Source organism: Rosa rugosa, chromosome 7, assembly GCF_958449725.1.
Source record: "Rosa rugosa chromosome 7, drRosRugo1.1, whole genome shotgun sequence".
Taxonomy (NCBI): Eukaryota; Viridiplantae; Streptophyta; class Magnoliopsida; order Rosales; family Rosaceae; genus Rosa; species Rosa rugosa.
Window position 1 is genome coordinate 6,086,352 of NC_084826.1, and position 27,572 is coordinate 6,113,923.

General features: G+C 38.5%; 2 protein-coding genes across 2 annotated transcripts; both read left to right on the top strand.

The window, feature by feature from the left end:
- Positions 1-11,286: 11,286 nt before the first annotated feature.
- LOC133722724 (NAC domain-containing protein 17-like) lies at positions 11,287-12,425 on the top strand. The gene is made up of 2 exons (XM_062149596.1): positions 11,287-12,042; positions 12,297-12,425. The coding sequence occupies exons 1-2, from the start codon at positions 11,287-11,289 to the stop codon at positions 12,423-12,425; spliced, it is 885 nt and encodes a 294-aa protein (XP_062005580.1).
- Positions 12,426-20,247: 7,822 nt separating this feature from the next.
- On the top strand, positions 20,248-20,871 carry LOC133722725 (uncharacterized). The gene has a single exon (XM_062149597.1). It carries the CDS (start codon positions 20,248-20,250, stop codon positions 20,869-20,871), a length of 624 nt encoding a protein of 207 aa, XP_062005581.1.
- Positions 20,872-27,572: the final 6,701 nt, after the last annotated feature.

Below are 27,572 nucleotides of genomic sequence, written 5' to 3' on the forward strand. Positions count from 1 at the left end.
TTGTACTATTTTTACTGAACAAAACTGAAGGTCAAAGCTATATTATTTGCTTCTGCCAGCTGCTTGTGCAGATCGGACTGCAAGCTTATATTACAGTTATTGCAACGAATATATGTGGTGTGTAAAAAAAGTTAAAAAAATACTATTCAAATCGGATTTACAGAACACTATTGCTTGTGCACTGACCTAATTACTTATAGAAGTTAAAAAGCCAGTTGACAAATTGATTTAAAACATGCCCAAGAACTTGTTCCTACTGAGTAAGATAGGTGCTATACAACATTAACTAGATACTTAATTGCTACTTAAGAGTTTAGAGCAATACCAACTGACAGGCAGTCTCGAGTTGATCACGGTAGAAAGCCAAAGTCATTTATGCTGACAATTTTATTGATCAATTATGCACATTTTCACTGGAAAGATGAGTAGTGCACAGGTTCACACACACACACAGAAGACAAGATTTTAAGCCAAGATATATTTCACAATGATGTATTCAAATAGGGGCAATAGTAGACAAAGTTTGAGTAAAAATTCCCCATAAGTACATGACTGAAGACCAAAGAACAGGTTTACTGCAAACTCCTCGATACAGAAATAAAATTGTCCCAAAATGGGGACGACCATAGATACATAGTCGTAAAAAAGACATAACTCAATTACTTGGCATGGTGGGGTGGGATTGTGTTTCAGCTTTTCACAGCTAGAGATGAATTCAAAAGTGAAGCATTTCTCACGATCTTGCTTCCATTCCAGGATTTCATCCGTGGTATATATCTCTCTTCTTTGTTGGCTAGTTGTCTCTCATTTCTTGCCAGCAAATAAAGAGGTGGTGAAACCAGCCCTTCTGTATTACAGTACGCATGTGATATGAGGATGTAGCTTCTACGTGTGTGTGACACTATGCCATAAGCACACTATCCATTTCACCCTAAATACAGTTTCAAAAGCACAGGGTAAGGGTATCCTAAAGCATGGTTTGGCCACTAAGATTGTGAATATCCCCACTTCATCACAGACTGAAATATCTATAAATTGTGATCCCTAACTTAATTAGTGATCCATATTGAAGGCTTTCTAAGATAGAAGACATGCTTTGCAACAGAAGGAACTTAGTTGCAAGCTGAAGTTAACACAATAGGTTCTTGAATCTGGATGGATGATGTATTAAGCTATGGCAGCTATTACTTTGATGGTGTGGCCGGTGACATGACATGGAACCAGAAGCAACAAGTTAATACAGCAAAGATAATAGATTGTGTTAGATGAGAGAGAATGATGGAGAATGAAGAGATTGTGTAAAACTACAATTGGTAAAACACCAGAACTACTTGATAATAGAAAGAGAGTGGAACACAGCACTGACACATAGTAAAGCTATGGATATAGCTAGGCTCATAGTCTGAGGGAAAACAATGAGGGAATGAAAATATAGAAGGGTTAAAATAACAAAGGAGAAGATTTTCAAATTCAAAGCAATACTGAATTTTTTTTTCTTTGAACTGAAAGCTCTGCTATCAATTGAATTAGATATTGGTGTATTAATTATCTTCACAGGTTCAGCAATTAAGCTGGTGGTGGTTGGCAAGAGAAAAACCATTTGGAGAAAGCTAGCTAGGGTGCCTACAGGAATGCGTATGTATACCTTTTCTCTAGTCTAGGCAGATAAGTTACATTTGCTAAAGATCCAGACTGACTACACAAGCTGATGCATATTTAGTTGTAATTTAAGACTTGGAGCAATGCCTAACAGCTGGTTCCCATAAGATAATTGAGTAGCATAAATGTATATCATGAAATACTCTCAGGATCCAGATGGGTGTTTGGTTTTGATCATTATTTCTCTGATGATGAAATTAAAGCATCGTAGCAGGGAAGCACCAAGAAATAAGTGGTGTGAATTAGAGGGTATTAATCTTCAGTCTTCATGTGCAGTTGATAGTAGGCAAATTCAATTGGTTTTGGTCTCTAGGGTTTAGGGAGCAAAGTAGCCATGCATGTGTAGCTTTTTTTTTTTTTTTTTTTTCCCTCTATATGAAACAGAAATATTAAGGCTACATAACAATCCCAGTGTACATAATAAGTTCTGATGAGTTTAAAAGGGTTTAACATCTGTGTTACTAGCATAATATGAGATTTCAAGCAGAGTCAAGAAGTAATGATCTGGGGACTTGAATCTATCCATATCAAAGACCAAGTCTTTTTTCTTTTTCATTTTTGGACAGAATCAAAGATTGAGACATACCATTATATATATCCATATCGTGCAACACTCTGTACAGTAATTGGGTTTGATTTCTTGTTTTCATTCGGGGGCTGCCGCCGTGCTCCGAGTTGTGGTGGCATGTTTGGTGGTGGAGGATGTTGTACATGTTGAAGGTTTCATGGAGTGGGGAGGGTCCATTCAGGCTTTTTGGGTCTGTTTGATTAGGTTGTGAAGTTTTGATGGTTGGTAGACTTGGGCCTGCAGACGTGGGTTCCAGGCAGGTATGGGATCCGGATTCATGGTGGATCCATATATAGCTCCGATAGTTAATTTTTGTATATGACCGATTGACCGGTAATGTTGAGCAGGGTTTATCGGTGTGGTTACGTTGAAGACTCTATAATTGGTTTATACAGAAATCTACAATAGCTTACTCTATAACATGCTTAATAGTGGGTATTGCATTATGTGTACGTACTAATGTCTCATATTTGTCGTGCAACTCAATTAGGGTGATCGAACTTTCCCGAGCAACCGCCCCAAACCTAGACCTTTTCCAACAAAACCATACCAAATTGTGGTGGCGGCCGGGTTGTCGTTCCATTTCGCTTGGTTGGTGATAATTGAGTTAGTAAGATGCAGAGCTTACAAAGACACAAGCAGACCACTACCTAAGGCTTTTAAGAACTAGGCAAGATTGCAAGAATACCAGCGAGCCTCAGTTGAAAAGGGAATTATGAGGTCTGTGTTGGACTTTACAAGGAAACAAAAAGCCTTATTGAGCCACTCGATCGAGAAATCTCTAAGTCTCTAACACCATGAACTACATCCATCAACTTCAGTTTTGACAGGATCGACATGGAAAACGTACATCTATCAATTAATAAAGTTCAGGTAAGAAATTGAAGACCAATTAACAACGGTAATACAACAGTATGTAACATTACCAATTCAAGACCATAAAAATACATAAGTACGTTCCACCTAAATAATATTGTGGTGTAGAACAGTTGAAATAGCTATAGGTTGAGCTGGTTCTACAATATCAAAGAATGTCCCAAGAGATTGTTCCCCACAATGTACGTAAGATTTAGAATAACAAGGAAAATAAAGATGAAGATATTGTCAACCAGCAGCTAGAAGACATGGATGACTGTTGTTGGCATTCTTGCGCAAATGGTGGGAACTCGTTCAATTTCTGATGTTGCCACCCCTACAGAATCACAAGCGATAACTAGGCTGAAAACTTTGGCTCACCTGTTGCCAATCATACAGAACTATAAAGAGTAACGGCATCCCCTCATCCGGTATTTCAAAAATGCGCTGCTTCACGCTCCTGCTATGTTTGTAACTTGTGATCATAACTTAATTAATATCGTCTGACCATTCCATAATCAGGGATTTCTCAGAGGGATCATGGCAGGCCTTATTTTCAAGAGAAAGAGTAATTGCAGTAAATCATGGAGTAAATTCCTGAAATGAGAGATGAGAAAGATGGGAAGATGGAGTCTAGATGACGAGGAGGGTATAAAAGGGTTGGGATGGAAAAGAAAACTAACAGAAGTTGAGATTTTATAATTGCAAATATCAGAGCTTGGAGATAAAAGGAGAGCACACGGTAAATTTTTCTAGTCAAAAGCTTGAAGATTTGATTTCTGTATGGAGATTGAGATTCGTTGTGCATGTACTGGTCTTACCAGACAAACTGTCAAAGCTATGATATTTGCTTCTGCAGACCAAACTGCACCCATATAGCCGTGATATTGCAACGAATATCTGTGAAGAGTAAAAGCATTTTAGAAAATTACTCCTTAATCGGAATTAAAGGTCTCATTATTGCTTCAAAGTCGAAACAGAGTAAACAGTACTACTAGTCCAAAAAAAATAAGTACTACTAGTGCACTGACCTAATAGCTTTAGAAGTTGGAACCCAATTAACAAAATAATTTGAAACAACTTCTTCCTACTAAGATAGATTCATAAATACCATGATCGAATTTGATACTTTATCTCTTGCGCTGTGACTTTTGGGGCACCGGGGGATTAGGCAAGACAACCCCAACTTTGTTGTTGCTTAAGATTAACACCAACTCATATAGGTACCGAGTTTCGAGTTAATCACATAGGAACATAGGATAGGATTTTTTATGATTATATTAGATGATAACAAAAGTCCATGTTGGGCGATAGAAAGCCAAAGTCAAGTTATGCTGACATTTTAATCAATTGTACAAATTCTCTTGTAGTTCTGCAAATCCACTTCTGTGTTCCAGTTAACTTAGAATAGGCATGCACTAAACTAAAGGGGATGCAATTTTCCTTGCCAGTTAAAACCATAGTGCTGAATCCTCTAATTGATTTAATAATTTTCATTATATTATAACCCTATTGTAAAATGGATAACTGTATTCAACTGTTGAGCTTAGAAAGCAGAGTGTTATGGTCTTCTGGGACTGTATAGTGCAAATATATGCCATATCGATTCGGTCTTTGTACTGGATTTTGCTGTTAAAGCAAGCCTTATATATGTGAAACAGAAAATCCAAACTACAGTGAACGTTGGGGAAGAAGGAAAATATTCTAAAAGAAGATCCAAAGATTCTTAGTTTTCTTTAAAAAAAAAAGAGTACGTAGGTTCCTTCATCCTATACGGACGAGAACATAACATAAACATATATAAAAGAAAAACTGGGGCATCAAAATCAGAACAAGATCCAATCAGTGGCTTAATATCATTACCAACTTCATAGTGTAGCTTCCATATATGGCCCAATTCTACTATTTGATACTTCAAGACCGATCGATAAGAAACAATTGCAGCAGACTCCTCGTTTATACGTCAACAATACCAATTTTTGGGACCAACCAAGACCCTAACTATTTCACAACGAAAACACTCTTTTGAATACAAATTGCATCTTTACTTCCACTCCTGCTGCTCCTCAATGGTAGCGTCTGCAAGATTTTCTTCCTTGGTTCTTCAAGCTCCTCTTTGCTGGAAAATAAAGAGGTGGTGATGGTCTCCGTTGGCATTTTGGACACCCTATTCATTTCCCCTTCAGAGTTTTCAAGAGCAATGTGCAGGAATTTTCTACAGCACGAAGCGATGAGTTTCTCAACCGGCTCAAATTTCTATAACTTGTTGTCCTGACTTAATTAGTGGTCCATGTTTACGGCTTTTCAAGATGGAAGGCATGATTTCCAAGACAAGACTAGGAAAACTTAGTTGCAAGCTGAAGATAATATCCGGAGTGGACGAGGCCTATTAAGCTATTACAGCAACTACTTTGATGGTGTAGACAGGACAAGAAGAAGAAGCCAGTAAGGTAATGGAACAGCAAAGATTACAGATGCTGTTAGATTAGAGAGAGTGACGGATGACGGAGAACGGTGAAGAATGAGAGAACGAAGAGAATATAAAAAACTACAATGGTAATTATCACAGCGACTTGATAATAAATAGGAAGTGTAACACAACGGACACACATAGTTGATGAATTAATAGATGGATAGGCTGAAGGAAAACAATGAAGGAATGCTTATATATAAAAGGGTTGATATAACAAGGAGAAGATTTTCACATCTCAAAGAAAAACTGAATTTTGCATTCAGAACTGTGGCACCAAATCACCAATTATAAGCAGGTGGTGTTGGCAAAAGAAAAACCATTTGGTGGTCCAAGTTTGCCTGCAGTTTTGTGTACCTTCTCTGTTTTCTATATATGCAGAGAAGTGTTACAGGCTAAACGATCCAGATTGACCACACAGAAGCTGATGCATAACCTTTAAGTGGCATTTAGTCCTAGAAACAGCTTGTTCCCATATATTAGATAATTAAGATGCAAAAAATAGTACTGATTGTAATTCTTGATGAAAACCATTTGATCAAGGAAATTACTAGCATCATTGGCCACTATAACACTCTGAACATCAACTTGGTAAGACCTCACTTTTGAAGGGAAATGGCTACTTATCATTGTGAGAGATGATCTTCAAAACGTAAGCTATCATTGTGAACATATAATATGTTGAAATATAGTTTCAATTTTCATATTAGCATATTGTCACCGCAGTTCAAATCAGTATTACGTACTAAAGAAACCAAAGCGGTGTGTGTATACTCCTGTTGATCAAAAAATTCTACTTAGAAGTTGCTTTAACTTCTAATCTCCGAGGTATAATGCACCCGCTACATATTGCCATGTTCTTCACTCTATTGTTGCGTATTATTGGAGACAAAATCAAGATTGTCTCCAAAATCTCTGATGTGATTCAAATTGTACAAATTTTTATTGATTTCAACTGGTATTTTGGGGTTTCTTTTTCAGCATTCGAGAGAGACCAACTTGAAAGTGATGCATGATCTTGCTTCCAATCCAGAGTACATCCACGGATGATCTGCCACTTTTTCTCTTCTCTGTCTTGGTCAGTTATGTACTAATGTGTCTACTCTTCCCGGCAAATAAGGAGGTGGTGAGTTGGTGACAGTAATAGGTATTTCAAATATTTAGAAAGAGATGCATTCAAAACGTTAAATAAAAATAAGGTGGTCTCCGACGACATTTTAAAACAGTGCAGTAAACTAAGCTGAAAGGACTTCGAAATGAAAATTGGACTCTTTTTCTTTTTTTTGAGAAGATTTTTTTTTCCCTACTTGAAATGACATACACCTATAAGATAAAATAAACCCATCACATTGTACCAAAAAAAAAAAAAAAAAAAAAAAACCCATCACACCCACTACTACAAAAGTGGACTATAGACTCCATTCCAAATGGTGCCATTTGGCCCTACATCAACCTTTATTTGGTGACTATGAGCAATAGCAACGGCTGAGATACCATTTTAGTGACGGTTTCTTTTGCTCTCGTGACAAATACACAAAAACGTCACTAAAAAACTAATAGTGATTTCATTTCAAATTTTGAACTTTGTCGGTCTCGTCCCTTTGTCCATTGTTAACTCTTTGAAACAAATATATATCATTGATCGAATGGTGATATTTTGCATGCTATCATTTTAATATAAAATTCAAATACTCAATGACAAATGCTCAGTGTTGGAAAGAGTACCAATACCGTATACAATAGTAACATTCTGCACAACTCACAAAAAAAAAAAAAAAAAAAAAAAAAAATATTCATAATACCAAGTAGAGTACAGTATTCATAACACCAGGTAGAGTACAATATTGTCTGAAGCATTAATTTGTACACTTCTGTATTTCTCTACATACATCTTTGATGCAAATTTTATAGGCTGGTTCCTTCATCTTCTTCAACTAAAAAGAATCAGTTGCTTTCAAACTTCTGAAAATCCAATAGAAACATAAACTATCTAGATTTTTTTTTTTTTTTTTTTTTAAGAAAAGTTATGTGTGTCCAGGCGTCCAGCTTTCACATGATTTGGGCATGAACTATATTTACCAAAAAAAAAATTTAACTCTTTTTTTTCTTTTACCTTGAAAATAAAAAATAATTTTGTATTTACTATTATAAATTATAATATAGGCTCTATGTCCCAATTCTGTCCCACGAATAATAATTTGCCACCTAATCAATAGTCTACCAGCCCACTAACTCTGTTAACTCTCATTTAAAAAAAAAAAAAACGTTTTCTCTTCCTTGATACAGAATTTCAGATCGATTCTGATAAAAAAAAAAAAAAAAATTTCAGATCGATTGAGCCCAGAAGAAAATGTTTCAAATCCCAAATCATCTAATTGTTTCAAATCTGAACGAGTAAACTCATCTCTTCACCCTTGCCTCTACAGTCTCATACCCATCTTTGTTTTTGGTCTCTCTGTCTCCGTCTTCATTCTCATTGCGGTCCACAACGCCCTCTTCCTTTTGCTCTCTGCTCTCGTCCTCGCTTTCATTATCTGGAACACTCGTCATTGGGCAACCAAAGCTGCAGTCTTGTTCTTTCTCAACTCTGTTCCTGAGTCTGACCTTCGTGTGGCTCAGCATGGAGAGCTGGTCAAGATCACTTTGGAGATCTACCAATCCAAATGGGACGTTTCCCCAATTTTTCAATCTTCTACAATTTTTTACTTTCTATTGTTAGATCAATTTTTTTTTATTTTTTTATCTAGATTTGTTAGATCAATTGGGTTCCTTTAAATGAAAATTTGAAGAATTCATTTCTGGCTTTTACCAATTGCTGGGTATCTAGAGATTGATAGAAACTCTATCTTTGACAATCTGGGCCACTGTGAGAAAGAAAAAGGAAGAGACTTTGGTTTGGTGGAGAGCATTTTTGTTTTGGGTTATTTTTGCTTGATTGAAGGAAGCAGCCATGATTGTGATGATGAAGTTTTGGAGTGTAAAAGGCAATGGATTTCAGAAAGAGGATGGAGAGTTTTGCACTTTCTCTCTGCTTTAATGGTGTACAGATAGTAAGAAACAGGGCCAATTTTGATGGGATTGGAATTTGGGGAAGGTGGAAAGAGAACATGATCAGAAGGTGACTAGTAAGAAACAAGGTCAATTTTAATGGGATTGGAAGGAAACCCTCCTGGGTTTTGAAATTAAAAATAATATAACTTAAGGCCCCGTTTGTTAGCCAGTAAATCAAATCTATTTCACATTCAGTTTCTCATTCCATTAAATTGTCGTGTTTGGTTAAATCATAAGTCTGGAAAAGAAAGTAAAATAAATGAGTTGACCGGAGTTCAATTCCATAAAAGAGGCGGAATAGAAATACCATCTAGGGTGTGGTATTTCAATTCCTTTACTCAATGGAATTGAAAATTTACTTGTTTAGCCCCTCATAAAATCTGGTCAATTAATAATTCCTATCTCCACTCATTCATTTTTAATCTTCCATATTTAATTTGATTGGGTATTATTGGAAAATCATTAACAAATTAATTCTCTTAAATCATTTTCTAATCTCAAGTCTTGAATCCTTCCAAACATCACAAATGGAAATGCTAAATCAATTCCATTCCATCCTTGAAAGGAAAATTAGTACAATTCATTTTCCCACCGTAACATTCCGGTCAACCAAACGGGTCCTAACAGTGTGAGGTTTCTGTTAGTGGAAAAACACATGGCAGATTATTATTCGTGGGACAGAATTGGAACATAAAGTTTGGGGACAGGTGATTTCCTCCCGCACGTTAAAAGATTAGAGCCTTGCAAATTGCAATGACACCAATGATTAAGATCATATTATATCATGCAACTTTCAGAGCACCAAAACATCAAGTGCACCGAAAAAAAATATAAAAATTCCAATGCTGTTTGCTCCGAGTTTTCTGGAGAGACGAAAAAAGTTTGCGAGCGATTCGTGCTTCCTTCTTCCTTCTTCCTTCCGGCGGCGCATCCTTGGGATGTCGTCGTCAGACGGGTAGGTTCTGTTAGTCAGTCCATCAGTGAAGGTCGGAGTCAGAGTCGCAAGAAGGACCGGGAGGAGCGATGGTGGAGCACTGTGTTTCAGCGGCGATATTTGCAACCACCAACTTGGGTCACCGACGCTTATACCTCCCTCTTTCCGGGATCGTGGAGGCCTAGTGGAGAGCGCTATAATAAATCCGGGTTGCTTTCCGGATCCAGGCACAGACACAAGGGTGGGCTGAGGTGTGCTACAGCCCACCTCAACATTTTGGGGGGAAAAAATGATTATATATATATACCAAGTTATAGCACCCCTAAAAAAAAAAAAAAAAAAAAAAAAAAAAAAGTCAAACATATATATATAATTGATTCAAATTCGATTATTGATGAGTTTTATGCTTTAGGTAATCGAAGAGCACAACTTAAGTAGTTGAATTTGTATTAACATTGAATATTTAACTTTCAATTGTTTCAATTTTCTATTGTTAGATTTGAGTAATAAAATGCATTTTGTGGATGATATTTTAGCAAGTGTTATGCAATTAAGATATTCCATCAAAACAAAATAGACTTTGCCAAATTTTTAAGAATAATTTTTCTTGCCAGGATAAGGTAAATTTAGCCCACCTCAAATTTAATTCCTGGTTCCGTCCCTGTCCAGATCCAACTGGTTATTGAGAGCCACGGCGACCCGACGTGCTTCGACGGGCAGGGGGCGATGTACTTCTAGGTATTTCTTCTTCACGGTTCGTCCTTCGTGTTCGCCAACGGGAGGTTTGGACAGTGGCCTAGTTCGGCCATTGATGCCAGTCACGGTTCGACTGAAGCATGCGTGGACATCGGTGGGCAGGCACGAGGGCAATCTAGGTCATGGGCCTGTTATCTGTTCTTGGGCCATTGCTGGTGGACTTCTAGTACGTATTTATTTTCAATAGTTTGTTTAATGCTTATGTGTATTTATTTACAATAAATACCTATATAGTTTTTGTAGGGAGAGTCGGGCTGAATGTCCATGTCTGCACTCAATGTGCCTTGTATGTCCTAGTGAGGAGTCGAGTCATTATCAAATGGACGAATCCTCCTAGTGGCAAGATGAAACCTAGTGCCACCAGTTATAGTTCTGGTCGGCAGCATATTGGGAAAGCAGGTTTAATTGCTATATGGCTTTGTATGAGATTTATCTTTTCGGTATGTCACCCTTGTGAAGCAAATGGTGTTGCCCAGATATCTGGTCGGTGCATGTTTGAGTACATAAGATTAGTGGGGGTTCATGTTATTAATTATTCGGGATGCTCTCTCTGTACTTATTGTAATTCGGGGTTCAGTCTTTACGTCTCTCCCCTATTATATTCAACAGTTTCATTAATGAAAGCTTGAGGGCGGCTGCACCTGCAGCCCTTGTTTCAAAAAACAATAATCAAGTGCACTGTAAAATTTTCGCTCTTTAACCGCGAATTCCTTAAAAACCTCGCTTGGTGCCGTAGATTCCCTGGTCCAACCGGGGGGGGGGCGGTCATGGCCTTTTTTTCGTCGGTACTTTGGTGCTCGGTCTGTCCGTACAACTATGTTTCCTTCTGCAATCAGGCTTTCGTAACTTTATCCCATCCTGTATTTAAGTATTTAAACTCCCTTTCCTAGACGTATTCGAAACTAGAGAACCTTTTCCTCAACCTCGTGGAGTTGTTTCTTTTAGGGTTTTGAGTTTTTGACCCGTTTTCTGATCTTTCTACAAGACCTAACGATGGTATCAGCAGACGACTTGGTGATCGTCTTTCGCCAGCAACCAGGGTTCCGGTTCCATCCCACCGAAGAGGAACTCGTCCTCTACTATCTGAAACGAAAAATCTGCCACAAAAGGTTCAAGCTCAACATCATCACTGAAACCAACGTCTACAAGTGCGAGCCGGAGGAGCTTCCCGGTTTGTCTTTATTACAAACCGGAGACCGGCAATGGTTCTTTTTCAGCCCTAGAAATTGTAAGTACCCTAACAAACCTACAAGAATAAACAGGGCGACCAGACATGGCTACTGGAAAGTTACTGGAAAAGATCGCACGATTACGAATAATTCACGGTCGGTTGGAGTAAAGAAAACCCTAGTTTTCTATACAGGCCGTGCGCCTAGTGGGAATCGCACTGACTGGGTGATGCATGAGTATACTTTGCACGATGAGGAGCTGAAGAGATGTGGGACTGTACCGGATGCTTATGCTCTTTGCAAGGTTTACAAGAAAAGTGGACTGGGTCCAAAAAACGGTGAGCAATATGGGGCGCCGTTTAAGGAGGAAGACTGCTTTGATATGGATGAAGTCCAAGAAGCCCCAGTGAAGCAAATTGAAAATCAGATTAGTAGGGCGAAAGGAGGAGTTAATCCAGTCATTAACAGTTACAGTGATAGTTATGAAATCCCACATCCTTCTTCGTTTGATAGGGACATGGAGGAGTTCATGAAAAAGATTGCTGGTGAGGCTGAGCATGACATATGTATCATGAAGCAGGCATGTTTCTACATGACTTGAGGCCTAATTTTGATCAACATCTATATATATATGGATCCAGAGCTGGACTGGGGTAATTATATTGACCATGATCAGCTGAACTCAGAAGAATAAAGTCAATTTAACAATCGGCATGAATGATAGTACTAGTGTGAACTGACTGTAGACGACATTAATCATGGCTGACGATTATATATTTAATACTTTGGACAATAACCTAGAAAGTTATTAAGTTCTTGCATATGCTTTTACAGGGTCGAAGGCTGTACTCTTGCCTTGATATTGAGTCAGCTTCTAAAAGGCTTATGTCTTTGGGACCGAGTTTGCAATATGTAGTTCGATTGCCACCTTGCACGACGGTATTCCCTTCATGCCAACATTGAGAATGGCTTAATTAGGCTCCGTATATTATCAATATACAGATTCTTGGTAAAATTATGTCGATTTTGGCGAAAATAATAACAATAATGATAATCTCTCAAGTTAATTATTTTACTTTTCCTAGTTCCAACTTGAATTGTTGGACTACAAATGTTACCATAACAACAGAAACAAGTTGAGGGGTGACACCAAGAAGTCTCGACATCTTTACTAAATTAAATTACATAATGAACGACACACATGCAACGTACCGTACCCTAATCTTTCTTCAACTTGTATTTGGTAGTATGAAATTTTTGAGCCAATTAATTAACACACATACAACAAACAGTACCCTAAATATATTATAATAGAAATTTAAGCATCTACAACCCAAAATTAATTAATTATCAAGTACTAAGGACGGCTCCATGGGAATGTGGTTAAGAAATTTTTTAATTTCTAATAAAATATTGGAGATATTCTAAACTCAAATTCCCCTTCCTCGATTTTTTAGTTAGAGAAAATCTCAAGAACGTATGCCAAAGTATATGCACTTGCATGCATGTACAACCATTTATAATATAGATGAGTTTTCTTTGAACAGAATGTTAATGTGTAGTCAATATTTACTATAAAATCAAGTCAATGCGTGATGTATAATTGCAGGCATGCATGACAAGCAATTGAACAACATTTATATATGATGATGAAAACAAAGACTGAAAAGGGTTGGATTAACTTCACAGGCCGGCAAAATGACAGTCCCATATATATAATCAAACGACCCTTTAACCTCAGCAGGAGTTCTATTTGGCCGCATACATTTCCCATTAGTCGGCTACAACATTGGATAATACAAGTATATATAGGGATATATTACTATAATATGTATAGTACTTTTTTTATATCAGGTAGTTAGCTGTTAGTAATTCACACACCCATGTAGGGGTGGGTTCGGTTCCGATCGGTTCGGTTCTGTGCCAAAACCGAAAACCGAACCGAATTTAGATTCGGTGCGGTTCGGTTCTGTTTTTGTGTTTTGAGAAGTTGCCACCGAAAACCAAACCGACCCGAACGGTTCGGTTCGGTCCGGCCCAGTTTCGGTTTTTTTTTTTTTTTTTTTTTTGAAAAACAGTTTTTTACCAAATATACTTCTTTGATATTAACTCGAGAAGTTTTTGTTTCTTCAAACTTATAATAACAATCTATAACAATGACTTTACAAGTTTACTAATGCATGCTTTGTACTTCAATAGACAATAAACTATAATTCCATACTTCATAGTCCATAATCCATATAATTCAATTGACATAGTCCATCAAAGTTCTAGCATCAACATATGAAATGGTCAAAAAATATAGAGTCCAAAGTTTATAAAAGTCCATCATTACATCAACACTAACCTCACAAATTAAAAATGTATAAGTTCACTAAAAGATTAAACATCACAAAAAGAATGAACCAACATCAACATATGAAGGAGGGCAATGGCACGATCTCAAGCTCGGAAAGATGAAGTCTTTGACCTTTGAGATGATGAAGTCGATTTCAGATGAGCACCCGAACTAGTAGCAGCTGATTTAGATTTGCCTCTTCATTTTCTAGATATGCAAATTACTCCTATTCAAATCAGTAAACAGAAACGTGAGTATAGAGGTCAAGAACACATTTTTAGACCAAAAAGCTACTGTATAGACTATAGAGGATTAGAGGACAGGTTTGCAAAGCTATAAAAAAAAAATAGGGAAAATGCTCATTTACCCAATTTTAGCTTAAAATGTGCCCACTTGCCCGACTAAGAGTTTTTAAACCCCATTTACCCAAAACACTCTAAGGGATTATTTCCCCTTTACCCAATTAATTCTTTTTATTAATTTTTGGGACTTTTTTGCCCTCTCCTTCAATCTCTCTACTCTCAGTTTCTCTCTCTCTCTCTCTCCCCCTCACTGATTTCTCTCTCCTCCCCCCTCACCGATTTCTCTATCTCTCTCTCTCTCTCTCTCTCTCTCTCCAGAAGACGTCGGATCTCTCTCTCCCTCCCTCCATCCCTCCGGCAGGTCGCCCACGACGCCTGCTCTAGCCATCGCCGCGCCGAAACTCGTCGTCGTGCTCTCCGCTGCCAGGCTCGACGCCAAGCCGACGGTCCTCGTCGCTGAGAAGCTCGGCGAGGCCGGGGTTGACCTTCTGAAGGAATCGACGACGGACTGAAAATGGCTATCTGCTATTGTGCAGTCATAACCATAAAAGTTGTAACATTAGTGCCCCCCAGTAGACTTTGTATTGGGGGCCAATGATGACTGCTTTATTTATAGACGGACTGAAAACTGCTATTCCAAAGTAAATGTAGTGTTAAATTACAGTAGTTGATCAATGAAAAAAATTGTGTTGTTTGTGTCAGTCTAGTGGGGGGCAGTAGACAGAATATTGACCCTCATAATGTGGGTTTTTAGACATTATCTGTTGTTTTGAGTGTGAATAACTTGTATAATCTGCGAAACATAGGAAGCGGTGTAATGTTTGATGGTCTATTGGGGGGCAGTAGACACATTAGTGCCACCCAATAATGTCTTTCTTAGGAGACAGTAATCATCTCTTGTTGATTTGTTTGTGATAAAGTGCAATACACTGTGAATCCTTGAAACTGGTGCAAGTTTTAATGGTTTAGTGGGGGGCAGTAGACACATTACTGCCCCCAAATAATGTCTTCATACGAAGTCAGAACCCTTCACTTAACTGGTGCAAGTTTTAATGGTTTACTGGGGGGCAGTAGACACATTACTGCCCCCAAATAATGTCTTCATACGAAGTCAGAACCCTTCACAAAACTGGGGCAAGTTTTAATGGTTTAGTGGGGGGCAGTAATAATGGTTTAGTGGGGGGCAGTAGACACATTACTGCCCCCAAATAATGTCTTCGTGTTAAGTTTAGGGTTTAGGGGCAGCGTTAGGGGCAGTAGACACATTGCCGATGAACTGCGACGAGGACGTTGGAGTGGCTGGATCGCCGATCAATCGAACGGCGACGAGAACGTTGGATCGCCGACTGGAGCTTCATCGTCGTGTTCAGATTTGGACTGCATCTCCGGCGCGGCGATCAGAGAGAGAGAGACAGACCGGAGGTGGAGATCATGGGGAGGAGAGAGAGAGAGAGAGAGAGAGAGAGTGGAGGTGGAGATCGGGGGGAGAGAGAGAGAGTTTGGGAAGGAGAGAGAGACTGATAAGAGATGGATGGGTTTTAATTTAATTAACAGGGGCTAAAATGTCAATAGATGTAAGATTGGGTAAATGGGGTTAAAAAACTCTTTGTGGAGTAAGTGGGCATTTTTTGGGCTAAAAATGGGTAACTGGTCACAGCCCCAAAAAAATATATGGACAGATAGCAATTATCCATATTAAATCAATTATACATAGGTTTGTAAAGCTATGAATTGAAATTTGATCAGTGCACCTTTGGGGCCGTGTAACTTGTTCCAATCACAGTTGAATACAATTAATATGCAGTCATGTATGATGTCTGCACAATTAGATTTTTTTTCTCTTTCACTATTTGGTAAGCAGGAAAGAAATAAATCCGCTTTCCTTGATATGGAAAAACTGCTTTTTCTAACAGCTCTGCCACATGTTTGTAAACTTAGATATTCATGAAAGAACTTTCTCAAAGGTCCCTTATATGAAAGTGAAATCATGGAAATCAATCAAAGAGCAGCAAACCACCAATGGAACAAGAGTTCAATTTGTGCCTGTGTGTGAGAGAAGGAAGAAACAAACAGAAAAAAAAAAGTTTAAAATGAAACAACCATGAGAAAAATCTTACTTGTGCCTAAAAGCCAGAGCAAAGAAACTAAGAAAGTAAACCGGTACAGCTCAAAGCTTTCAAAATGTCTAACCCCTCTCATGCGAGGGAAGAAGTTGAGGGAAATTAAAATTCCTTTCTTTGTGTTCTGATTATCATTTATGTACGAAGTCAAGCAGAATCAATCAACCAGACTAGTAACGAAACAGAGAAGATAAACGCACACCAGATATGACCAGAAATGATAGATCTATGATAAATTCTACATATAAAAACAAAACTAGTGTTTCAAACTAACATTGAATACAATTAATATGCAGTCATGTATGATGTCTGCACAATTAGACTTTTTTTCTCTTTCACTATTTGTTTCTAATTAGACTTTATTTCAATTCAAAAAGAATGGAACCAAAACAATCCCACAAAATAGAACTCAAGATCATGACATTTAAATTAGAAGCACACCCTTTATCATGAACCAATAAATATACAAAATGACCAAATACCATCTCAAAGGCCACCCTTTGAGATGCGGTTTTGTTCGGCTTCGGTTCGGGTTTCGGTGCGGTTTTTTTCGGTTTTCAGTTTCGCGAGCCCACCCCTACACCCATGTAGTGGTATCCCAGAGCCAGGACACATGCACCGACATTGCGGCGAAAGTCAGCCAAAGCCAGACTAATCCACTGCACCGCAGACGCACGAATTCAAAGGATCCCTCAAATCTGTTGGCTACAGGATGGAGTTGGGATTCGAACGCTAGACCTGGGGGTTCCAGACTAGGCCGTTCGACCAACACACCACACCACATGGTTATGTATAGTACTTGTTGACCTTAATTGTTAATTTTATATAATGTATTCTCACACCCATAAAAGTACTTTAAAGAGAAAAGATACAAAAATGAGGGAGAAAAACTGAAAGAAACACAATTTCAACTAAGTTACCAGTTTCGTTTCTAGTTCTGGTCCTCATGCAACATGACAACTTGAATCCATCCTCAAGCCAAGAAACCCAACAACTAATCACGAACTTAACCAGAGTTGGTAGGGATGACAAAACACTTGCTTGCGTGGAACTCTCACTAAAGTTCAAGCCCTAACATTCACAAGTCCCTCATTGATAGGTTGCTAAGTACTAGGATCATGCGGGATTCATGTGACGCTAATGAATGTGTCAGCTTCCAGAGAGTCTGCGTGACTGCGTCATCATGAGACCCGACAGTCGGATGCCTAAGGGCAAGTTCACCCGTTGGGTCACCAGGTCACCCACTATTCACTACTTTTTAGTGTTAATTTCGTGCCCTGGGTCACGACCACAGTGTATTTCGTGTCCTGGGTCACCCGGTACAGTGTTCTGGGTCACCATGGTGACCTGCACAGTGTATTTCGTGCCCTGGGTCACGAGCACAGTGTCTTTCGTGACCCAGAGAATGAAAATATACACTAAAAAGCAGTGAATAGTAGGTGACCCGGTGACCCAACGGGTGAACTTGCTCTAAGGGCTTTCGAAGTGGAAAATCTTGGGCCAACGGAGTCTGACTTCTCTCACGTGGTAATCAGCACTAGACCAAGATATTAGTTGAGTTCCTGCAGGCCTCGGGTGGTTCATAATGTTTCTAGATTGGAAGGTAGCCCTCCCCATCCAAATACCATGTAAAAAAAAAAAAAAAAAACTCATAGATCGTGCTAAAGATAATGCAACCGATCGAGACAGTACTCGACTTCGTCAAGCAACTCCTTCAAAACACAACCATCTCCAAACCACACAAAAGGATGCTCTCACAGCTTGCGAGAATGCTTATGTTATCGTGTCTTGGTCATTCGACGAGGCTGCCGTGGAGTTTTCCCAAAAAGATTATGGTAGTGCATGTGGCCAAGTCCGAGTCTATAACGCCGAGAGTTGAAGACAGCTGTCAGCAGTCGATCAAGACGCTGCCTTCAGCTCAGTACCGCTGGTTGACAGAAACCGGCAGATGAGGATTCTGATTGCCATGTCTGCGGTTTCAGTGCAAGAACTCCATAATACTAGGGTTCATCCCCCAACTTCTATCTAACGACTAATTAATCAATAGCTTAGTTTTAAACATTCATTCATGCAGCATGCAAAACTACATATATCTATAAAATTATACATTATAGAAGATGAATTGATTAATTATTATTAATGCTAGTAAGAGTACGTGTACATTAGACTAGTTGTCTATTACAAATTTACAATAGTAACTTGGATGAATTTTATTGATGAATAAAAAAAATTAATTATTGGTTACTTATTTGCCAATATGAGTCAATGAGTCGTGCTGGTTAGGGTTTGTAATGAGTCAACATTAGTCAATATAGAGCTAAGTGTGGATTTTCATTTTATTCTCTGCCACGTTTTAATATAGCCGCATGTGTTTTCACAAAAAATTTAATAAAAGTTTAAATATCCGCGAATTTAAGAATCAATGTCAATTATACAAATATATCACATGTTTTTACGTACATCACGTGTCATCTCGATCGATTTAATTGAAGTGATGTCTATCAACATTATTCTAGTATTGATGGTTATAGATCAAGACTGAATTACGCAATTACCTATGACAATTAAATCATTAACTAAAGTTTTTCAATAAAAAAATGACATTTTAGTCCCATTTTCAATATTTTTGAGCCACCTATCTTCTCTTAAATATAATACATATGACCACTAAAGACTAGAGATATGAACCATGAGTAAGTTATTTCACCCGGTCGTACATAGGATGAAAATAAAATCAATTGCATATATTTTCTTGGAATGACATTTGTACATACTACTAGGTAGTTCACTAGGTTTGGCAGCCAACTGGGGCCCATAGGAGGACCCAGGTACCAGACCACGGGCCGGGTTCACATCCCACCATGATGGTTCTCGTCAGAGACGGCACCCTGGGCACGGAGGTGTCCGGACCTTATCAGCACGGTTCATCTAAATATACACCAAAAAGCTGATATAGCTGCAAGGGGACAACATGCGTCCCACATCATCGAAGATAAGGGGAAACCCCTTTCCCTTGCTTGAGTATTAAAGCATCAGCACAACCACCTTTTACGGGTAATAACTCTTTTATCCACTATTCCTATAATTCATTTATATATTAGTATCTTACTTAGGCATCGGAGGGGCGTAAACCGTCCGGTACGGTTTACCCCTTTAACGCTGTGTTCCTAGTACAGGGTTTAGAAGTTGGATCGGTACCCCAGGTGGTATAGCATTCTGTGTGAAGTACCCGGAGAACGCCACCAGAAACAACATTTAACATATATAACATATACGATCGATCAGTTTTGACTGAATGCAAGTGCTTTGTATTACAATCTATAGACCCATATTAACTGGGAGTACATAGGGGTTAAGTGCTTTGTACCTCTTGAGTAGTGAGAGGTCCAAGTACATGGTATATCCAAGTAATCATTTTCACACCCAATCATACATAGTAATTAAATCAAGAAATCTATATATGGTGTACATGGTTGTTTTAATTTTTAGTTTTTTGACTGGATATAGATGGTATAGTTAAATGGTGTCTCTATTCAGCGATTCATTTTGGATTTAAACGGTATGTGTTGCATCAAGAATTAGTACGTACGTACCAAGGCATCCACTCCCTTTCTTTTCACCCTCACTTTAGCCAGTTTCTGATACGTACGTAATCACATCGGCAAAAATTAATGGCTTCTGCTAATCACTATTGGCCTATTGCTACATGCTTCTTCCTTTTCTATTCATAATCCTCATGAATATCCATCCTTGTTTGAGTTTTGACCGGCAAACTGAAAGAGGGTCCAGAAAATAAATGGTATGGTACATATTTTCAAATTTTGTTAATTAATAAGCTGGTGTGAATATAAATGGTATGGTTGAATAGCATATATATTCGATTCAAACTTAGCATATATATTGCAACAAGAATTACTACTGCACATAACACAAAGTACTATAAATTACTACTCCTCTCTGCCGTCTAGTATGTACTACTTGTTCTAGCTTCTAATTCTCATTAGTTCCCAACACTGCTAAGATCAATGGCTTTTGCTAGTAAGTTAGTACTTGTTTCATTACTGTTGGTTGTGTTCCTCATGATCAATATCAAACCGTCACTGAGTCAAAGCACACAGCAACTGATCGAGAAGATATGCCGGTCCACAGAGGACTATGGGTTTTGCAGGAGAACTTTCCAAGCACACTTGAAGTCCCCAAATGCCAATATTGTTGACCTAACCCAGATAACCCTAGAGGTGGCAACAGACCACGCAACTAAAACTCACGAGTTTATCAGGCAGACGCTTGAAACAACAAGAGACCCGGCGTTGAAGAACGCTCTTACCGAGTGTGAGAATGCTTATGGTCTAATCATGCATGCATTTGACTTGGCGGTGGTGTCGTTTTTCTTCGGCGACTACAAAAATATTGAGAAGGAGGAGCGCATCACACCGCGAACAGAAGCGAGCTGCGAAGCAACACTCTACACGCCGCCAAATAAGCAGAAGCACATTTTGGACGAAGGAAGCAGGGAAATGAGGATTTTCATTGGCATGTCGCTGGTTTCAGCGCAGGAACTCGTTCGATCAAGGCTTAAGCCTGCACCTGCTCCTGCCCCTGCTCCGCTGTTCGTAACACCACCATCCAAGGCATCCGTTTTTCATTAATGTTTAGACACAGTATATGAAACTATTGAATGGAACAAATAAAGATCAGGATTACGATGTGATCGTGTATTAATTTATTTAGACAATAAAATGAATATTGGCAACACTAGCCATTTTATAGTTAAATTTAGGAGTCTGGTATATCTGCTAAAATGAATAAGTTAAACACTCTTCAAAATAGCTAAGGAGCCAAGATAGAGAATATACTAAAGATGCTTTTAGCAATGCTAGCCATTTTATAGTCAAATTTAGCCAAAATAGCTGAAAAATTATTTTGGAAAATTATTTAAAATGTATTTACAAATTACATAAAATAACTTAAAATGGATGTATTAAATTAACAAAATAAATACAGAGTCTCATCTCGCTTTTGATGTTTAAGAGCGAATAGTTAAATGGTGGTTCTAGTTGGACCTTCAAATTTAATATTTAAATCTCAATCTTTTTTCAATTGTTTTATTTTTGAAATAGGACGTCAAGCCTTTCATATATTCAAATATAAATGATTACACAACATGACCTACCCCCGAGATGGCCACATCAATATCAAGCCATGCATGCTACCCTAAAGCAACCAAATGAAATCACTATGGTAATAGGACCGAGAACCAAAACCTAGACAATGTTAGGGCAAGAAAGAAAAATAAAAACCCCAACTAATTTGACAAAACCTAGGACCACCCTGCACAAAGGGGGCTCCCCTAGGATCCCAAATGCGAACCCAATGATTGGGCCTGAGAACCTTAGCCCACAAGAGGCCAACTGGAAGCAATGCCCAAGCCCAAGCAAAAGAGGCCCAGGCCCAACAAAAATTGCTCTGGGCACCCAAGCAAGCTGCACACCACCACCCTCAGTTACGTCGCGCCGGGAGAGGAAAAAAGTCGTCGAAGCCAACCATGAAGTCGGATGATAGGAGCATAATTATGCGATATTAATAACGTTAATCTCTATACTTTCTTTGTTAGTTTAGTATATTTTTTCATTATTTACGTTGTTTATTTGTTTTATAGGTATCTTGAAGCAAAGAAGGAGAAAAGAAGCAAAAGAGGGATTGAAAGGCAAAATCGGCAAATCTACTTGTGCAGATCAGTCAACTTCGACAGATCACTGAGACCAGATCACAACGATCCAGAGAATTATCTTTATATTGATGGAAAGCCTTGGATGTCTAGTTTCCATATCTTTTTACAACTCGTCAATATCATTTTTCTAGAAAACGTTATGGCCGATTTAGTACAAAAAGGTCAGGCTGCGCGTGAATCTGAGGTTGGACGGGAATTTATGTTTCGAGGCCCAAATCACACCAAGAAGCCCGAGGACGAGTTTGTGCTTCATATTTTAGCTTAATATGGACAAATGGCATGATGTGAATGGTTGGAATAAGTCATCAAGTTCAAGAGCCAATAGGAAAACTCCACCTAAGCACGTGAACCCTAATTCTTTTAGGTTTTGAATTTCCTACACAACAAGAAAGATGAAGGCAACCTCTAAGCATATAAAAGGAGATCAATCTGCAGCAGCTCTCTCTCTAGCTCTCTCTCTTCCTCCCCTTCTTTAGTTAGTTTTTCTTCTATGTTTAACTAGTTTTTATTAGTTAGGGGGCTGCTTGAAGCCCCTAGACATGAACTACAAGATGATTTGACCTTTGATGTTATTTTCTTTTAATTCACTATGAGACTCTAGTTTACTACTTTTCCATTGATGAATGCTTGCTTGTATGCTTTGAGTGCACGCTTAGTATGCATGTTAGAGTTTGATGCCTGTGTCAACAGTTGGACTCCTCAAACCTTCTAGAGAAGCAATTGTTAGTTTTCACTATCAAGTAAACTAAGTCCTAGGTTCAGCAAGGCGCTAAGTTTATTGCGATGCCTAGTGATGTCTCAAAGTCTTTTAGACCTTAATGATCTCTTCTTGTTAAATCTAATAAGCGTACATTTAGGTTGCATGTTAGAGAATAGCCTAGGTGTAGAGCACTTCTTGCCTAGCATACGAAGTAAGAAAGGGTAATAGGTTGTGTTCAAGCGTACCGAGCCAACCTGAGCATCTTCATCTAGATTATTTGAATTAACATTGAACAAATTATTTTGTGTGTGATTGTCTGGGGTGGATGCATCTTCCCTAGCTAGCTTTATTTTCATTGATTTCAAAACCCATCTCAAGACCAGTTTTTGTTATTTTCAGTTTCTGTACTCTATTTTTTCGTATTTATTTTATACAGTAAACGATCTCCGAATAATCCAAAATTTTGTGTGCTCGACGCTCTGTGTGTCTAGTACATCTTTATAAATTTTCATAATTTTCTGAGTAGTTTAGAGTAGGTTTTCGACTGCTGTTCGCTAGGAACAGTGGTCACTTTTGTGACATTGTTTTGAGTAGTTAGAACCATAGTCTTTTGCGGGAAAGACCCTTGTTTACCCTTGCTACAATTGACAATCTTAAGTGTGAATAAGGAAAATCAATAGCTTATAAATTTAGCTATCACCGGACCCCCCGAACCCATACTTCCAGCCTTACTTCGACGCAACCCCGCCCATACAATCAGCATGTCAGAGGTCGAGGATCGACCACTACCAAGAGGAGGAGTGGCCTGCCACTCAGAAGCCACCCACCACTCTCTAGCATTCCATATCGGACCCCGCCTCCAGCCAACGTCAAACATCGTCCCAGATAGAAACCAAACTCCTCTGTCGTCGGTTGCATCAACCAAACTTGCCCGGCCACCATCGCAGCAACTCCTTCTGCCCCGCAAAAGAGAAGAGGCAGATCCAGGATCCCAAATGCAAATCGTCTCACACAACACTGCATCGGAGAATAGCCTCCCCCGGTAAGAGTCCTTCAAGCAATCGAAAACCTGACCAAACACCTTTCGACACCGCAGTGAAGGTTTGAAATCAAGAAACGGATACCACAGCCCACAGGTTGAATCGTGGGAACCACGACCTCGAGGAGGGCGGCAGACAGGCTTCACGAGGAGAAGGAGGCTCATTGGAGGCCAAGAAACTCGACGGCAAAAATCCTAGGGCTAGGGTTTGCCGTCGCCAAACAAGAGAAAGGAAAGCTCTCATTTATGAAGTTTTATATAAGAGTCATGTTTTTAACTTTTTTTTTTCTCAATTGTTATTCAATTTGGAGGTCCAACTAGAATCACCCTTTAGCTATCTCCTTCTTAAAGATTAAAAGCGAGATGAGACTCTATTTATTTTGTATCTCTCTATGTAACAAAGTCTAATATCTTGCTCTTTAACTTTTCTCAGCTGCACATAATAAACATGTTAAAAGTTTAATAAGTATGTGCAGCTGATGGTCAAAAAAAAAAAATATGTGCAGCTGCTAAAACAGATAAAAAAAAAACTAAATATGCTTTCTAAAATAACTAAGGATAAGGAGTCTGGTTAAGATGTTCCAAGACTCCTCAATTCTAAGGTAAGAAGAAAATAAATTGTTAATATTATTTAGTTGCTATCCTTTATATTATGGGGTTATTTTACATCAAGTGATAGAATCTCTTGGACTACCATAATTGACTGCAGTAACAAAGGGATATTCAAGCTAGTTTGCTTAGTGTCAGATGACTTTACATTGTCTTGTAGGCTCTTACATATTAACCTTAAGGACTGATAAGTACATTTGAGTGCATACAGATCAACCTTAGTTCTAATGCAAAAATTAATATTAATGGGGGAGTGATAAGTAATTAAGTACATTTCAATGCCTCAGTTCAATTTCAAGGACGATTTTTTGCCGAATTTGCATGTTCTTATTTTTTGATCAAAAATTTCTTATCACTTCTAGAACTAAGTGAACTCAAAAATCACTAAACAATTTTTTGAAGTCCCAAATCAATAAAATTCAGTAAAAAAAATTCTTTTAGGGTTTTGGTGTTCCGTATTCCTTCTAAAAATCATGCTCTTTATGGTCACCGGTCACCGGTGAGCTTATGTACAGGAGAATTTTTTTTAAAAAATAATTTATTATTTTGGGCTTGATTTTTATTTTTTGAACAATTCAATTAACCAAAGGCTTTTTGGGCAATTCGACCAAATTTTGGTGAATCGCTTTAACACCAAATTTGAGCATTCTTTTATAGAAGTAAAGATAAACACATTTCATCCGGGAATACACAGGGGGTAAGTGCTTTGTACCAGTTAAGTGGGAGGTCAAAGTACGTGGTATATCCAAATAATTATTTTCACACTCAATCATACATAGTAAATCAAGAAATCTATGGTGCACATGGTAGTTTTAATTTTTAGTTTTTTGACCGGATATAGATGGTATAGTTGAATGGTGTCTCTATTTTCACGATTCATATTAGATTTAAAGGGGTTATAAGCATGGTGACTTACACCCGTTGCGTGATTGCGCAGGTGGATCGCTTAGTAGTCTAATTCCTCGATCTCTAGGCATCTTGATGTGAACTAGGGACCCTTGAACCGGCTCTAATTTATGTCAAGTGAGTTCCTACGACCCTTGAACCGGAGTAGGAATACCATGAAAGGGAATTTCGGTCCTTGAGCCTTGAACCGCCTTGGATACGACTACCGCCAAAGTAGGAAATTTGCATCTACATTAGATTAGCTTCCGACACATAGAATTTGGGTGAAGGAGCATTCCTAACACCCGACATTCCCATTTATATTGTTTACACTTTTATTAATTTCTTTGCATTTTTATTAGTTGCTTTACATTTTATTACTTTTTTTGTTAAGTTAGAAACAACCCCCAAACATTAAACTTTTCCACTCATTTATGCATATCCATCACTAGGTTCTTAGTTTTGATTAGGCTTTGGTGAAAATCAAAGCCGAGCATTGCTAGGGCTTGGTGCCTTATATTAGTATTTTTATTCACTCTATTTTCCTTTATTTGCTTAGTGACTTTAGTTCTGACTACTCAAGAATTGTGGGTTAGTCACTAATCTCCGTGGTACGATAATTTTAGGCTTAATACTTCCCTATCTTGACACGATTCGTACATATTCAAGTCAATATATCTATTGCATCAAGAACTAGTACCAAGGCATCTACTCCCTTTCTTTTCAGCCTCACTATAGCTAGCTTCCAATACTTGATCACATCATCAAAAATGGCTTATGCTAATCACTGTTGCTACATGCTTCTTCCTTTGCTAGTGATATCTTTAATGAATATACATCCTTGCTTGAATTTTGACCCACCTACTGAACAAAGGGTCCGGAAAATCTGCCGGCAGATGGAGGATTTCGGATTCTGCTACCGAACCTTCACAGAAAGCATCAAGTACCGAACCTTCACACAAAGCATAAAATCGATCTCAATCCGCGGATAATGTTCTTCAGACCCAAGTAACTTTAGAGCAAACCTCCAAAAATGCACACAACGCACACAATATCGTAGTCCAACTTCTTGCAAGAGTGAAAGACCAACCAACAAAGAATGCTCTTATCATGTGAGAATCCTTATTCTGTAGTCTTGCAGGCATTCACGGAAGCCAGAGGAGACTTTGACAGAAGGGATTATGATAACATGGTGAAAGATGAAGGCATAGCACCGAGAGCACAAACCAGCTGTGAGATTACTTTATTACACGACCAAGTCAAGTGAGAATTCTCGTTGCCATGGCCGTGGTCACTGGCCATGGACTTCTTGGTCACTGATAGCTTTATCTGATTTGTTGCTTTTGCTAATATTTGGCTTAGTGCCTTTAGGTTCGAAAACTTAATTTAAAAGTCATGATAGTTGGTCAATATGGTAAAGCTGATGCAGAGACATATTTCTTGATAAGTCATTAAATGGACTCATCCTCACTTCCAATTCCAATACTTTATCACAGCAAAAACGGCTTCTACTAACCCTTACTACATGCTTCTCCCTTTACTGGTTATATTTCTGGTGAATATCCATCCTTGCTCGAGTTTTAACCCCCAAACCGAACAGAGGGTCCAGAAAATCTGCCGACAGATGGAGGATTTTGGATTTTGCTATCAAACCTTCACACAAAACATAAAATCGCAGTCCGCAGATTTTGTTCTCATGACCCAAATAGCCCTAGATCAGATTACAAAAAATGCAATCAACACACACAATGTGGTAGTACAACTTCTTGACGCGTGACTGACCAACCAACAAAGAACTGTCTTACAGCTTGCGAGAATGCTTATAACGTAGTCACACTGTCATTTCAGGATGCCTTTGCAGAGTTCAACAGAGGAGATTATGACAGTATGCTTAAATCTGAAGGCATAGCACCACGAGCACAAGCTAGCAGTGAGATTTCATTCAATACACCACCAAGTCCAGCGGACCCGTTGAAAGAGATAAGTAGGCAGATGAGAATTCTCAATGCCATGGCTATGGTCACTGGTCATGAACTTCTTGGTTATTGATCAGAACCATTCATGATTCATTTTTATATAAATTTGGTTTTATATATTGTGGATCTGTGTTGCTTCATTACCTGCTGTTAACAATGACACTGTTATTTTGGAATAATCATATTGACATGTAGCCGGTGATCATGGTTGAGTTTGATCTCGATCAGACTCGTCAAGAAATTGACCCTGTACTTGTCTATGTTCATTATTTTGCATATTCCAAGTGAACATCTGAAAATCCTAGGACCTAGATACAGCTCTATACTGAGTGGAAGCCAAGGTACGGGTGGCAAATACCCAAATTACCAAATACGTCTCGCGGAGCAAACCCCAGGCTCAAACTTCACAT